Raw genomic sequence first — 16,877 nt, forward strand, 5'->3', positions numbered from 1 at the left:
CAAAAAATGAACACCAACATCGAAAGATGAATTACATGTATTTTTTTGCTTTGAATATTCTGCAAGGTATTGTAAAAAAGCCAGTTGTTGAGCAGTATTGGAGCAAGAGGCATTCAAAATCCATGCCATTTTTTCCAAAAGTGATGTCATATTGCCGCTTTCAATTAATTTACAGTTATTTGCATTTTTCAGATAATGTCAATTTTGACATAAATTCTCATGAGTGTCCAAAATTAGCAAAAATATGGCCCGTGCTAAAGCATTTAAAAACTCGTTTCGAAGAAATGATCATCCGTGAACATGATGTTATCATAGACGAGAGTCTTATGTTGTTCAAAGGAAGCTTAAGTTGGAAACAGTATATTCCTCTAAAGCGATCACGCTTCAGAATAAAATAGTACATGCTTTGTGAATCGAAGTCTGGATATGTATGGTCTTTGGTAATATACACTGGAAAAGGAACTGTGTTTGATGAAACTTACAAACATTTGAGCAAATCTTCACAGGTAGTTATTACACTTATGCAACCACTTTTACATAAAGGATACTGTCTGACAACTTTTATTCATCTCCTGAAATAGCAGATATCCTCATTAGTTAGTGTACAGATATGTACGGAACATTAAAACTTCAAAGAAAGGAAGTTCCTAAAGCACTGTTGACAAAAAAACTTCAAAAAGGGCAAATGCTTGCTTACCAGAGGGGAAAAGTGTGCATTATGAAATGGATGGACAAAAAAAGCAATGTCTCTCATATCTACAATACATAATCTGGAAATGGTTCAAGTATCCACTTTGGTGAATGAAATTAAACGGAAACCTAAAGTAGTTATGGAGTATAATAACACAATGGGTGGTGTAAATCGAATGGACCAGAACCTAAGTAATTATCATGTAATAAAGAAACGAGGAAAGAAATACTGGAGTGCTTATGTTTTATATAAAAAGCACGTCGGTAAAGATACGAATTTACAGTTTCGATTGGAAATTATCGATCGACTTATTGAAAGGCATGCAGCAGTAGAAGAAAGGAAAGGCCGTCCTGGATATTTACCAACTTCACTAAGACTAACAGAAAGATATTTTTTAGAGGTTATTCCACCTACAGAGAAAAAACTAAGACCCGCACGACAGTGCTATGTGTGTTCATTAAAAAAAAAAAAAAAAATGACAATGGCAAAAGAATTAGAAAAGAGACAAGGTATTTTTGCCCAGACTGTGATGTTGGACTGTGCCTGTCACCTCGCTTTAAGATATATCACACTAAATCAGATCTTTAAAAAAAGAAGGGTAAGTATGTTTTGTATCAAAACATAATAATAAATGTAATTGAATTGTAATCGAAAATATTTGTCAAGTAAAATTGTACTATTTTAATTGTAAATGCAACTTCCCTGTTTTGGATTCATGTAGGGGGAAAAACAACTTGCAGGGAAAATTGATTATTTTCATTAAAGAAAAAAAGTTGTAATAAATGCTTAAAAATATTAGAAATGTTAATTTTAATAACTTTATCTTTACTTAAAAATGTAAAATGAACAAAAAAATGCAATAAAAAAAGTGACATTTTTTGACCGAATTCTGGAAAAAAATGAAACTGTCAAAGGGTTAAACTAAACTTGTGAAACCTTATCAACAAACATTCCAAAATATTTTACAACAAATAACTATTTTATTCAAATACACCTGAATTATAAGAGATATGTAACTATAAATTTTTATAAGTGTGAAATGAACCAACTGTTTTAAATTGTTGCAAGTATGTAATTGTTCCAAATCTTTGTAAGTGCAAAAGGCATAAGCTGTTCTCCTGACCTGTTGTTTAATCACTGGAATGTTCAAGTTGATCACACTGAGCATATGTGGAACTGACCAGGCAAATAACATTGCTACATGCCATTTGGCTTTTGAAATGAGCAGGCAGATTGTAAGGGCTATAAAAGAAGACCACAACTTCTTGTTACCTTGATTGACAGTGATGTAAACAGAAGAGAAAGCAAAATGAGAGTTTTTATTTGAGTTCATGCATTTAATTTAAGATACTAGTGCATGTGTTTTTCTTTTATTTCCCATGTTAGATTTCTTGACATTTTACATATTAATAACTCATCAGCTGTGCCATTAACACTGTTTTTCATCTGCATTTGATTTTTTTTATAAAATTTTTGTTTGTGGCTTCTATTGGCATATTTTAAAATGTTTTGCTTTTTTCAATAACTTAATTCTGTTTTAGATCCATCTCATGTTATAGGGCTGTTTCCCAATTTATTACCAGAAGAATTTCGAAGCAGCCTTGAGTATCCAGACATACTTCCAAATTTTCAAGGCACAGAATTAGAGAATGGATTATTGGCTCTTACTGATTATTTAGTTGAAGTAAAGAAAATAATTTATTGTCATTTTATGTAACTGAAATATAAGTATTTGTTTCTAATTAAATTTCAATAGATGTGATGTTAAAATGTTAAAGAATTTCTGTATTTTATATTTTTAAAATTCATATTGAAAAAGCATTGCAAAGAGAAGATGAAAAGGAATATTTGTATTTATTTAAGCTGAAGAAACAGTTTGCTATTCCGATCAGGCGGTATAGTGGTTTGGGAAGCCTCATTCTGATATCAAAGGGTCCGGGTTTGAATCCCGGAGAAGGCATGGATATACGTAGTGTATTCGGAAACTAAGTACCGTTTCATTCTAGTGCCGTCGCAGCGCTGTGGTAGGTGTCCCGCGCATGCGCATTAGTCTTTCTTGTTCACTGACTTTCAATTGTTGCCATTTTGGTTGCTCCATGTTGTGTTTTCAGTTTGCTGTGCACATTCAAAATGTTTAAGACAATTAGTTCTCCCTCTGACTGTGAGATTCGTGCTGTGATTAAATTTTTGAACGCGAGGAATGTTAAACCGGCCGAAATTTATCATCAAGTGACAGAAGTTTACGGTGAATACGCGCTAAGTGATGGAATGGTGAGAAAGTGGGTAAGAATGTTTAATGCGGGTCGAACAAATGTCCACGCCGAGGCTCGGAGTGGTCGGCCTTCTGTTATCACCGATGATTTGGTATGGAGAGTTGATGAAGCAATTCATGAGAACAGACGCTTCACAATGACAACTCTTTCAGAGGCATTTCCAGAAATTTCACGTAATGTTTTGTTCGAAATTGTGTCTGACCGCTTGAATTATCGCAAACTGTGTTCCCGATGGGTTCCAAAAATGCTCACTGATGTTCACAAAACAAAGCGACTTGGTAGTGCCCTGACATTTTTCACGCAGTACAGTGATGAGGGAGAAAACTTTTTAAACCGAATTGTGACAGGTGATGAGACTTGGGTGTGTCATTTCATACCAGAATCGAAACAACAATCGATGGAGTGGAGACACACTCACTGTCTTCTGGGATAGGAAAGGCGTTTTGCTTACTGAATTTCTTCCCAGGGGTGAAACCATTAATGCGGCACAATATTGTGAGACTTTAACAAAACTAAGGCGTGCCATTCAAAACAAAGGAAGAGGAATGCTCAGTAAAGGAATTGTGTTGCTCCATGACAATGCTCAGCCCCATACTGCTGGTGTCACTCAATCGTTAATTCGACAGTTTCATTGGGAGCAGTTCGATCACCCGCCGTACAGCCCGGACTTGGCACCGTCCGACTATCACTTGTTCCTGCACATGAAGCGCGAGCTTGGTGGCAAGCGCTTTGGATCTGACGATGACATGAAAAATGCTGTGGAGTCGTGGTTATCGAAACTGGCGAAATCGTCAAAGTTTCTTTGACGATGGTATACGAAAACTGGTCACCCGCTATGACAAGTGTTTGATTATTGGCGGAAACTATGTTGAAAAATAGTTTAGGACATGTATTTTCATGTAAAAATAAAATTGGATTCGAAAAAATTGTTTTACTATTTTTTTTTTTTTTTTTCCAAAATGGTACTTAGTTTCTGAATGTGCCTCGTAAATTGTTTGTCCATTCATAGGAGGCAAAGGTGGCCCATCTATTAGGTGCCTCCATAATAGAGACCACCGCATCTGGCCTTAGGAGTGGGCGATGCCAGCATAGGCAAGCGCCAAAACGTTTGCTATTAACACCTATATTAGTTTATCTGAAGTCACTTATGTTCAATTATTTCCGTAATTTAAAAATATTACAAAATATTAAAACAAATGTCTCGACTAAAAATAATTTTTTCGTAAATTTAATAGTGTTCTTAATTAAATATTGCATTTTTTTGCATGATTCTTATTATCAGGATTGTATCATAATTTATTTGCAATTATGCTTGTCATTTTCATGTTATTCTATTTCATTTACTAATTATATAAATTGTATATACATATATAAAGTTAGTAGCATTCTTATGTAAAATATAGTTGAAATTATGATCGGTGTGATAAATTAAAAGTTGCTGCCTAGCAAATGGAAAATGGTAACTCGTGGAAGTTTTGATATAAACAGTATATATAGTAAACATGTTTATGTGTATATATATATATGTGTGTGTGTGTGTGTGTATGTGATGTACCAGCTTTTGTCCAGAATAAAAGATTGGTGAAGAATCATAAATGTAGTTGTAGCTTAAATTATCAGACGATAAGTTTAAAAAACCGGATCCATTTATTATTATTCAGGAGAAATAGTAGTTACAAAATCAGATATCTGGAGTAAATAAAAAGAATTACTAATAACTTTTTGTATGAAGTTTACTGCATCGTGACATTTAAGAAAAGCCCCCGATATTCTTTTGCAAGTCCTTTTATAGCCTCAGGAAAGGCGGAGCTTCAAAGAAATGACGTCAGCCTCGTCAGCCAATCCAGTTCGCTTTAAATATCTCCAGAACATTCTAAAACTGTATGTGTAGAAAAGGCGGGGAAAAACAACTTGACTACGGGGCTGTGGATTTAATTCCACGTACTTTCAAATAAGAGAACGTCGCCATTAGAAATGAAAAGAACATACATTTAGAATTTTAAGTGTATTCTTTACTATGGAATTTTATTATTACATATATATATATATATATATATATATATATATATAATCATACTTGCTCTGGGAATTCCATAATAAAAATAGCATAAATAAATATATTTTACATTTGATTCAATTTCAAAATTAATTTTTACGATTTTAAAAACTATTTTGAATCCATATTATAGTATACTTTTATTAAGGCATTTTTCATATTGCACTATTAGATTGTGTCAGGTGCATTTCTATAAGACAAATGTTGCAATTTCAAAAGTTAATAGCACATTTGTTTCTGATCTTATGCTGGCACAATTCTATACCATGAAAAATGGCCACGGTTCTCATGCATAAAGGTACAGTATCTGTATCCATGATGGTGTCATAGTGGGAGATAGCTTTCTGTATAACATTTTTGAGGTACTAAAATGCTGCTCCAATTTTGTGATGGTTTCAAACAGATATAACTGTGCAACCTTCCAAAATTCAATACTTGCTCTGCAATGCACCATGAGAAATTATACTTTTCCCCCTTCTTCCTGAAGCAGCTTTGACTGGCAGTTCATTTCATGACATGTTAGGAAACTGGTAGTTACCTTAACTGAATACCAGTTGAAGTCTGCTACTGAATGGAACCTTGGAACCTTCCAACACATTTTCGTAGGAATATCAGTTCCTTCTGTGTCGTGTTCTTCCACAGTGGTGGATCATACATATACATATGGGGACAAGAGTCTTTTCCCTTGGCCATCTTTTTACTGGATCATACACCATGCAGTGTCTTTTTTTGAGGAGCTTGGTAAAGATGGCATTTATATACTACTGTTGCCTACATCCAACCAATAACTTCACGATTGGATAAAGCATTCTCTGCAGACCGTTAAAGCAGACATGACATGTAGAGTTTGTGAATGCCTGTCATCTAATTCAAGATGCTGACAGAAAGATTGCAATCAATGTATCAGAAATTTAAACATTTGTTGCTTCTGATGGTATGGGTTGTATCCCAATGAGGTGGGAAATAATTTTTTATTAACTTTTAACACTTTACCAACCGCTAGCAGTTCAAAAGCATACGCACTTCCGACTGGCCGCTCAGCCGCAGATTCTCCGTGTTCTGAATAACTGTCAGGACAATCTGATAAATCGTCTAAATAAAACTCTCGAATACCATTTTTTTTCACTCATTGTGAACAGTAAATTTTAAAAAAATGGTGTGAATATGTGGTAGTTTACGAAACGACGCACTTAACACAAGTAAGCAATGTACACTGCTTTTTAAAAGAAAAAAAAAGAGGACAGTTCAATATCTCCCGTTCTACTGGGCCGATTCACGAAATTCCAATTGCGTTCTTCATGTCTCGAAAGCGCGACTTAGGATATATATTAGATTTATATATAGCACTATTCTAACATGGGTATTTTGACACAAAATCGGACTTTTTCTGAAATAACATACCAATTTTTTTACATATTTCGATTCTGTGACTCAAATTATGCCTATAATTAAAAAAAATCTATAATTATAAAAATTAATAATAAATATTTATTATGCATCATATAGGGAAAAAAATTCATATAATTAATTCTCCGTAAAATTTTACTTGAAATTTAAGGTTAAAAATAGCTGTGGCAATTCACTGTAACAAAAATCCATAAACCACATTTGGCGTTATTATCGCTCAAAAAAATATGTCAAATTTCAAACTGCGAAAATATGTGAATTCCTGTATATCTTAGAAAATTTTGAATAAAAAAGTCTTAATTTTTTCCAGGTATGCTTAAAAATACACCTACTTTAAGATGACGGTAAACATTTTATAGGTTATAATTCAAAAATTTTTTTCAAAAAATTTCTAAAAATTATTTAAAAATAGAAATTTAAAAAATGGAACACACACAAAAAAAGGTAAATTTTATTTGGAATGAACCTAAATTTCAAAATGTGAAAGTAAAAATAAAAAAGTTTAATAAAAAAAGAAATATTAATAAATATTTGCCAAATTCATTTAACATTGAGGACCTAAAATTTTGAGAGCTAATATTTTAAAAACTAATCATATGATTTTTACAAAACTTGGTATTCTGGCATAATTTGAGTCGTAGAATCGAAATATGGAAAAAAATTGGTATATTATTTCAGAAAAAGTCCGATTTTGTGTCAAAATACATATGTTAGATTAGTGCTATATATAAATCTAATATATATCCTAAGTCACGCTTTTGAGACATGAAGAACGCAATTTGAATTTCATGAATCGCCCTAGTAGAACGGGAGATATAACACTGTCCCCCCCTTTTTTTTTAGCAGTGTACCTCAATACTAATAATAAAATGCAGATGATGTTGCAAGTGGCAATTGTTTATTGCCATCGCTACCAAGTGATATGCTATTTTTAAGTAACCCCAAGAAAAATGCGATCAGTAGGCTATCGGTCGGTAGGCCGTGGCGAAAAAAGCTGATTAATAGGCGATCGGTTGGTAGGCATTGGCGAAAAAAGGTGACTAATAGGCTATCGGTCGCTAGGCATTGGTGATAAAAAGCCAATTAATAGGCGATCGGTTGATAAAGTGTTAAAACAGCACCATTCTTATATTTATCTTTCACGTGATGTATATTCATATTTTATGTTTGAAAAATTTATAAGGGTTGTTATTGGTGTATTATTTAATATTTTGTATAAGTGCTAATATGGTATATTTATCAATTATTGTCATAATTAAATTTTCTTTTTCAACTTTTAGGTGCGTCACAGGTTAAAATCAGATCTTACAAGTAATGTTCCATCCATGACAGCTATAATGGAGGCAGGGAAAACTAAAATTCGTTCAAAGAAGCAGCTTTTACAAATCATTGACACCACTTTGCTTAAATGTTACCTTCAGGTACAGTAAAAGTTTTTAATTAAATTATGTTGCATTTTTTTTCAAGTGAAATTTTTACATTGCTTTTTGTTTCCATCTGTTAATGTTTCCAAGTTAATACTGATATTTTACACTATTGCCTTTTTGCTGTTCTTGAGAAGATTTTAATGATGAACTGTTATAATCCTAGACAAATGATGCTTTGGTAGCATCATTATTGAGGGTTAAAGACAATTATTGCCACATCGATGAATCTGAAAGAGCATTAAAAATGCATCAGAAATACAGTGAATTGATCATACTTTATAACAAAAAAGGCATGCATAGAAAAGGTAAGTTTATATTAAAAGTAATTGGAGTAGTCAATTGTCATGTTCATTTTCATATTATTTCTCTATCCCCTAAAATAATAATGCTAAAAAATTTTAAAGATGTTCATTTCAAGTTCATTATTTTTATAAATTCTTTTTGATTTTATTTATTTTCTCATTTATAATTATTTGCAGTACTGTTACAAATTATTAAATTTGAAAAAGAGACTAGAGGCTTTATTTTCTTAAATCTCAATCCTAAACATATATCTATAGTTTTGCAAAATATATAATTTTATCGGAATATAGAATTTTAGTATTTACATATAAAATTCAATAATGATGCTACTAAAATTCTATAATTTGCAAAATATAGAATTTTAGTAGCATCATTATTCAATTTTATATGTAAATATAAAATTGAAACTTTTATACAGTTCCCTTTAAGAAAAAAACTGCTGTTAGTGAAATCTGCAATATGCTATAAGTAAAGTATAAAAAATTCTACGTTGATATCTTTGCAAAAAATAACAAATGTTTTGATATTTATGAAGAAATCCAGAAATTAATAGTCAAAAACCAAAGGCAAGGGTTTCCTTTCTTTTCTTCATATGATATGTACTGTTCCCAAAGATATGTTAGGTTTTGTTCAGGTGAAGATTTTTCACTCATAAGGCTTTTAGGGCTTAAGGCATAAAAACCATTAAATCCATTCACACCGTGTAGCAGGGTTTAAGCCATAGTCAATAAGAGAAGGTCAAGATGTGCTTGTGTAAATGTGCAGCTGACTCAGTGAAACTGTTGACCAAATGTCAGTTCATGTTTGCTTTCTTGTGATTGGTCGGTTTTTATACCAAGTTTTGGTATAATGTCAGAAAGTTAGAACATCTAGGCAAAAGCCTTAACCCTTTTGTGGCAGACTCATCAGTCATTGAACTTGGGAGAGTATGCTATCAGGATGCACTGTCTTGTTGGGACCAGATTCGCACTGCTAAGACTACTTGCTTTGGAAAAAGTTTGCATAAATTAAATTTATGATCCAATCATTCCAATTTTTGGTCCATTATGAGAGGAACACTCAGGTAATTATCAGCATCAATTTGAAAACTTTATCTTTTCCTTGTCATTAATTTTTTTTTTTTTTTTAAATGATGCACAAAATATTGTCCTCAGTGGGAGCCAGACTCTAAGAGAAATGAAGGAAACCTCTAAAATAAAAGGACATATATCCTCAAAAGTAAAGGAAAAAAATATTCAGAAGCATTTGAGAACATTCCCATGTGTTTATATCAGCTGACATATTTAATTGCCTGCTCTATTTGTTTACATTACTCAACCTGTGAATTCCATTTTGATTCCAAAACAAAATACTGAATAGAATGAAGGCCAGCATTCTGCAGTTCCAGTAAACCCCATCATAACAGACTCGGCTACATGTAGTGGCAAAAAAAAGATGCTAATTAAATATTTTGTTAAAAAATCATGTGTGATACACCTTGTCCTAAAAGTCAATTTAAAGGTAACCCATGTATGACACACCCAGCTCTGAGATACAGTTGACGGCCAATGCATATATGATATGTCCATCCTGAAAGAGTTAAATCAGTTCGGGCCATGTAGCAAGATCTGATTGCCTAGCAATGAAGTTCAGCTTATTCCTCATGTAACACAAAAGCTCTCACTTGAATGGAGACTTAACTTCTCAAACATCAATTAAAAGACCATTTTATGATCATTATATGAGGGTAGGAACTTTAATAGTTGCAACTATTTATTTACAAGGAATACAAAATTGATTCATGTCACCATGTTTTACAGTCCTTCAATATAGTCACCAGCATTGTGTACAACCTGTTTTCAACGATGTGGAAGTCGCAGAATACCTGTAGTAGCGCCTGTTTTGTTGATAGTTTGAATGGACCAGTCTACTGCCGCAAGAATCTCAGGAACAGTTTGGAAGCGAGTGCCACGAAGTGGTTTCTTCATCTTAGGAATTAAGTCATAGTCACAAGGGCTTAGATCTGGGGAGTATGGTGGATAGTAAAGTGGATAGTAAGCACACCAGCCCCATCGCTTGAACAAATCAGTCACAGCTTGCGCTGCATGCAGCCAAGCATTGTCATGCAAAATGAGAGGAGCATTCTGCAGAAAGTGTCGCCGTTTTTTTCTCAAAGCTGGTCGGAGATTGTGCTCCAAAAATGAGCAGTAATACTGCGCAGTGACGATCTACTGTGGGGCAACGGTATGCGTTACGATGACACCATCACAGTCATACACGAGAATCACCATAACTTTCACATTGCTGGGGTTCTGACGAAATTTCGAACGTCGTGGTGACCCGTGATGACGCCATTCGTTTGATTGGCATTTCACTTCTGGCTGTTACGATCGGGCCCAAGTCTCATCCAGCGTAATGATACAGAGTAAAAAAGCATCTCCTTCACGCTCATAGCACTCCAGGTGGGTTCGGGCAGCATCGTATCGTAGCCATTTCTGCATTTCCGTCAATTGATGTGGAACCCATCGTGAAGCAATTTTACTCATGGACAGGCATTCCTTCAGAAAAGTGCAGCACAGTCGTATGTGCTAATCCTGTTTGTCAGGCCAGCTGACGAATCGTTTGGCGGCGATCACTGTCCATTAGTGCGGCAACAGCTTGCACATCTGCATCGCTGACACTCTGACAACCTGGCCGCAGCATGTCTGCCACGTTTTGGCGTCCTTCATTGAATGCTTTCACCCATCTTGCTATGGTTCTGTAAGGCAATGCAGATTCCCTGCAAGCCTCTTGAAGCCCTTGATGACACTGTCGTGCTGTACTGGTTTCGAACTCACATTCAATTTTTATCCAACATCGTTGTTCTTGTTTTGAAAACATCCTGACAACACTTACTTTAGACTGCGAGCTAATACAAGGATCCGTTCTTCGCGTCACTCCGCATGCGCATGACGTAGGCAGGACGAGTCTTTGCTGAGAGGTAAGGTAGATATGTAGTTCACGTGTGGTATACGCGATATTCTTTGGTTTTGTTGCGTAGCGTTTTTTCAGCTGTGTTGCCACTATTAAAGTTCCAACTCTCGTATATCATCATGTGTCCATGTAATATAATAAACTGGCAGGTTTTACTTCCTGTTCCATGTTAAAAATCCATCCTCTTCAACTCATGTAGGATCTTGGCTAGGAACTGATGCCCACTAATTTTCTTCAAAACTTTCATAGGCTGTTGTGCCACTGTAGCCTAATATTATCCTGAAGGCGAAACTCTTTCAAGTTAAATTGCAGTTAGCTGTAGTGATGTATGTTACTGTAAAATGCACTGAAATTTATCTTTTATAACTAGGAAACAGACCAGATCTGTATGTTAGCTTTACCTACATTAATAAAATGACACAACCTATTTTCACAAGCAACAGGTGAAGGTTGAAGCAAGGTCAGCATCTGTGCATCCATCTAAGCCTTTAGGTACTGCAGAGCCTTGCAGTTACTAAGTTTTCACCCCTGATAGAATTCTGAATGAGAGCACCTCAGGGGCAGTGTGAGAGTCCTATTTCTCTTTCTGTACCACCATCCTCTTAAGAGAATTTCGTTTCGCCATGTATTTTGTTCCTTGAGTGTTTCCTTGCTGCACAGACACTGTGTGCTTAGAACATCTGTGCCTGCTCTAGGATTCGAACCGGGTTGTTCAGTATTGCCATCAATGACACTATCTCTTTTCTATTTCTTATCTCTATTCTGCCAACTCTCCCAGTTTTTGATGCTTTTCTTGGTAGATAATACTAGTCAATAGCCCAAAAAAAAAAAAAAAAAAAAAAAAAAAAAAAACAGAGTTAAAAACAACTAATATCTATTAATTTTGATCTCCTGAACACAAAAATAATTTTTTAAATTGTTTATTAGTTCATGTTTCGAAGGTTTATGGACTAGCACTTAATCGCACGCTTGTGAAATATGTCCGATATATGAACACATCCTCCAGATGTTTACCCTTGAAGGATGATGCAATCGACACAAAGTGTTGCGTAGTGCTTCTTTAGTCAGTTGTAAGACTGTGTACAAGCAAGATGCCTTGTGCAAAGTGGAAGATCAAGACAAGTCCTTGGCCCCACACATCCACTGTAATTTGTAGGCTTCTAATCTGCAAAACTGGTTAAATCACAAAAACATGTCAGAAGTATGTTATAATGTAACCAAATATACTATCAGCCATATGACTAATATCCTATAGTGATGATTTGATAATTTCTAAACTGTTGGAAATCTATATCTCCGGCTCAGAATAGGAAAAAAAGTACTGGAGATTGTCATGTTATAAACATGCCGTCAACGTTTTTGGATCCTCATTACGCACACAGTACTTCACCTAGACAGCCTCACATGATAAGTGAAGCCAAATTAAGCGACTAAATGACAGACCTATAATTGAAAAAAAAAAAAAAAAAAATTAAGATGGAACTGTTAGGTTCAAGATTAAAGCAGTGGAAGCTTTTGGAAAATGGTATGCTGATAACTCACATGCTCATCAAAAAGATTTGATACCATTCTTCAATACTGATGGAGACTTAAATTTTTGCAAAGATCTAAATTGTTTATTCAGAGCTCTCATTGCGAATCATAAACTGGAAGAATGGAGAATGTTCATAGATAGTTCAACATTAATCTTCAGCAAGTATACACGAAATTCTGCTGCTTTTTGTGTGAATGGGTTTGTCGAGCAAGCTGCAGATCATTTTAGAAAGAAAGAATGGCCCACTAGTAGACAGTCCTGGAACCAGGAAAAAAGAACGTGCATAATGTGTCATGTGAACACTCAGAATGTGAATGTTTGTGAAAATTATGGATAAAAATGGCCTGGTATTTCAGTATCTTTGAGGAAAATTTCATAGGTTAAACAAAGCAAAAATAAAGGAACCTATTTTTGTGAGATCACAAATTCGAAATCTTTTCAAGGATGAATGTTTTAAAAATACCTTAACAGGTGACAAGAAGAATGCTTGTATACATTTTTGTTAAGTAGTTATTAGCTTCCTAGGAAGCAGGAGGTCTGAAAACTGCACTAAATTTGTGGAGGGACTGTTGTTATAAAAAAACTGGGTTGCAACATGTCTTTGAAAATATATTTTCTCAATTCCCTCTTAGATTTCATCCCAAATAACTGCGGTGTGGTTAGTGCTGAACATGGCAACACTTTCGCCAGGACGTTGAAGAAGTGCACAAAAGATATAAAAGAAAAGAGTCTTCCATGCTTTCTGGTTATTGTTGGACACTTGTTAAAAATGCTTCAGATGTGGTGTATCACCGGGTAGCAAAATGAAGACATATTTAATGTTACAAAAGAACTTTCAAATAATTTTTATAAATAATATGTGTTTAAAAATGCATTTAAAAATTAATAAAAAATCTGTAATTAAATTTTGAATTTCATTGTTGGTTTCATATTTAGCTCCACAACTTTCATATAAAAATGTGTTTTATATCAAGGATATCGACAAAAAGTTCAAATTTGTTGTTCAATGTAACCAAAACTCATGGTTTTTAATTTTTTGCCTTTCCTAAAGAAAGTGTTTTTGGGAATAAAATTAATTGTACAGATAAAATTTGTCCAGTTTAAGGTTCATTATTGAGTTAAAGAAGCTTAAATTGGAGAAATTCCATTCTCCCGTCTCTAGTGATCTTCGGCATAATTTTTCTTATTATTTTTTTTTTATCTGAATTTTATTTGATCTGAATTGTCTTAATCTACTGTAAACACGTAAAGAACTTTACATGAAGATTCAACCTAATTTTTAATCAGTATAGATTTGTATTTCCTTTTGTTTCAATTAATACATTGCGTCATTTTGGAATAGAAAACATAAAAAACTCTGCAGTGCTTTCATCAAGATTCAAGCTTTGGGCACCACAATTGCTAGCAAGAAGTGCTTCCAGTTACATCATGAAATCACAGGGAGCTTTGGATTTAGTCACCAGATCCTGGTGCTGATAATTTAACATTCAACACATTTTAATGTGTGTCAATGTAGAGTGATTTTTTAATTTTTTAGCAGCAGGAGACATAAATAATGTGGAATGTCCTTGCCGGGATTCATCCGGACCTTCTGTGTGCTAGCAGGATGTGCTTCCAATTACACAGTAAGGAGGGAGAAAGTATCTGGTATATTACTAAGTTATCCACAGAATAGTATGCATATATTAATTATTAATTTTGTTTTTTACCACGTTCAAAAGTACTTTGATAAAATGAAGCTTTCCTTCTCTACTCATCCCTGGTGATCTACTTCCTTCCCTATACTAATTATCCTTCTCAGAAGCTCTTCTTTCCTACTACAGAGTTATATATTTTCTCAGTATAAAAGTGTAAGAAAATTATAAAATGGAATTAACCAAAGAGCATAAAAGTTAGAATGTATAATTAATTCATTTTACACCAGGATCATAATATAAATTGCTGACTAAACTGAATCATTCATTATAAAGCTAATTTAAACCAATTTTGAGTTAAAACTTTTAAACTGTTACTATCGTGCAGTGCGAAAACTTCCCAGAAACTACATGTTTTGGGTGAGTAAACATCCTGGTTTTTCATATTTCCAAGTTGGCAGACATGTGTTGCCAGTCCATAAAGTTCTGTATAGGCTCCCATAATATTTTTGTGTTGCCAGGTATTAATTTTAAAGTATTTTACTCAGTTTGAAATAATTGATTGTTAAACTGAGTAACTTTTGTTTTATAATCATTCTGTATATTAGGTTAAAAAATATTCACTTTCAAAATCATCAGACTTCAATCAAATATCTTTTAAAATTTTGTATGTAAAGGTATGGAATTTTTTGTATTTAACATACTAAACTATAATAATTATTTTACTAACTAGAACTCTTGCCGAATAAGGAAAACAAAATGTTAGCTTTTTTTTTTTATAGAACTCTGCCACCTGCAGGTTGAAAACTCTTTTCTCAAAATTCTCCCAAACATAATGGGAGGAGTGGAATTTGTTTTATATCATAAAAAAATACGTGCAAGAGTTTTCACATTTCATAGGCTTTTTTTTTTCTGGTCATGTTTGTTTGCGAAAGAAAAACTAAAACTGTTATGTAATGTGATTTGTATAAACTTTTCACTTTTTATTTTCCAGTTTTGAATACTATTATCCAGTATATTTGTATTTTTAGGTTTGATTTATTTTAGTGTACATCTCACAGTAAATGTAGTTTTGAGCATTGTGAAATTTTAAATCAAATTTAAGAAATCACGAGATAATGAAAAGCATCAAAGTGATCCGTTTAATAACAATTTTTTAATGTTGTAATAAACCAGTTTTGTATTTCATAGTTTGCTTAGCCTGAGTTTATTTTCAGCTCTTGAGTTACTGATGAGACAAGCAAAGAAAGCATATTCTCCTTTAAAAGGGCATGAAAGAACAATACAGTACTTGCAACACTTAGGTATTTAATCACTAATATTTTCTATCTTCCATCTTTTAAGTAATATTATAACTACAAATAAGTTATGTTATAAATTAAGCATTTAAATTTTTATTTTTTATGTTTAATATTTTTATTCATTCATTCATTTAGTTATTGTCAATATGAGTATGCTAAACTATTTTAAGAAGTTAATAGTTTAATGAAGTATCACATGTTAAAATACTAATTCTAAGGAGTAATTTTAGCAAAAATAAAGAAACCTGAAAAGTTTAATATTTTATTTCTGATGTCATATTTATTATAACATGCAATTTTTGCTGTGTTTATATTAAACTTAAAAAGGTAAGTAGTTTAGTTTGCAAAATAAATTTCTCTGCAATTTAAAATTATATATTAACATTAAATTCAAGTTTTAAATCTTTTTCTCTTAGTAAACGAAGTGGTTAATTTTGTACATATTGCACAGCATGCAAGTACATACACATATAGATTTATGAAATTGCGTGTATGTATTGTGCTGCTAAAAGTTTTATAGATTTAACAGTTTTCTGAATTTAAACAGCAGCAATAGAAATGTGAAAACTGTAGCAACTTTCAATTTTTCCTGACAGTAGTAATGAATTTATTAAATGACTTATTTTTTTTTTTTTTTTTGGAAAAGTTGTGGTCTTTAAATGCATGTACAATGTTTTCTTTCAGTGTTTACAGAGTTTTTTTCAAATTCTAAAACTTTTACCTTGAGTTTTTATGAATTCTACATAGTTTATTATTTATTTATCATTGTAGGGAGTGAACATCTGGATTTAATTTTTGAATTTGCTAAATGGGTTTTAAAAGAACATCCTGAGGACGGTTTGAAGGTATGCAAATATTCTTCCATATATGCACAGTTAAAGAGAAGAAAAAATATTTATTATAAAATGCTTCCGAGGTTTATTTACAAATTGTTTATGCAAGAATTCAAATGAACTTTGTTCCATTTTTAATAATGAGACAAATAAAGGAATTAACCAATCCCTTATTTGTCTTCCCACTGCATTCCCACCATTTGCATATTGTATTATGTTCTAAAATTAGAAATTAAAGTTAATGACCTAAAACTGCATTAGTATATTACAATACAAGTGAAAAAATTGACAGTTTCACTCACGCGTGTGTCAAATTTGCGCAGTACTTATGGGGTCCCACAAAATTTTTGTAAATATTATCGGGTGCTAGGGGCTGCAAAAAAATCTTAGTAATAAAAGGGAGTTATGATTGAAAAATGTTTAAGAAAATCTGCTCTAGAGCATCAGTGGCATATCAAGTTCAACC

The 16,877-nt window shown here is 33.1% G+C and overlaps 1 protein-coding gene across 4 annotated transcripts in view; it reads left to right on the forward strand.

Moving 5' to 3' along the window:
- Vps39 (vacuolar protein sorting 39) overlaps positions 1-16,877 on the forward strand; it is a 150,157-nt gene that overhangs the window by 78,688 nt on the left and 54,592 nt on the right. For all 4 annotated transcript variants that reach the window (XM_085821308.1, XM_085821303.1, XM_085821295.1 and 1 more), the window contains 5 exons: positions 2,233-2,375; positions 7,708-7,848; positions 8,018-8,159; positions 15,495-15,581; positions 16,350-16,423. In XM_085821308.1, the coding sequence (XP_085677434.1) occupies positions 2,233-2,375; positions 7,708-7,848; positions 8,018-8,159; positions 15,495-15,581; positions 16,350-16,423 (587 nt within the window). The remainder of the gene's footprint in view (positions 1-2,232; positions 2,376-7,707; positions 7,849-8,017; positions 8,160-15,494; positions 15,582-16,349; positions 16,424-16,877) is intronic.

Source organism: Stegodyphus dumicola, chromosome 1 (assembly GCF_044657685.1).
Source record: "Stegodyphus dumicola isolate Sdum_Otavi_A_Nest chromosome 1, ASM4465768v1".
Classification (NCBI taxonomy): domain Eukaryota; kingdom Metazoa; phylum Arthropoda; class Arachnida; order Araneae; family Eresidae; genus Stegodyphus; species Stegodyphus dumicola.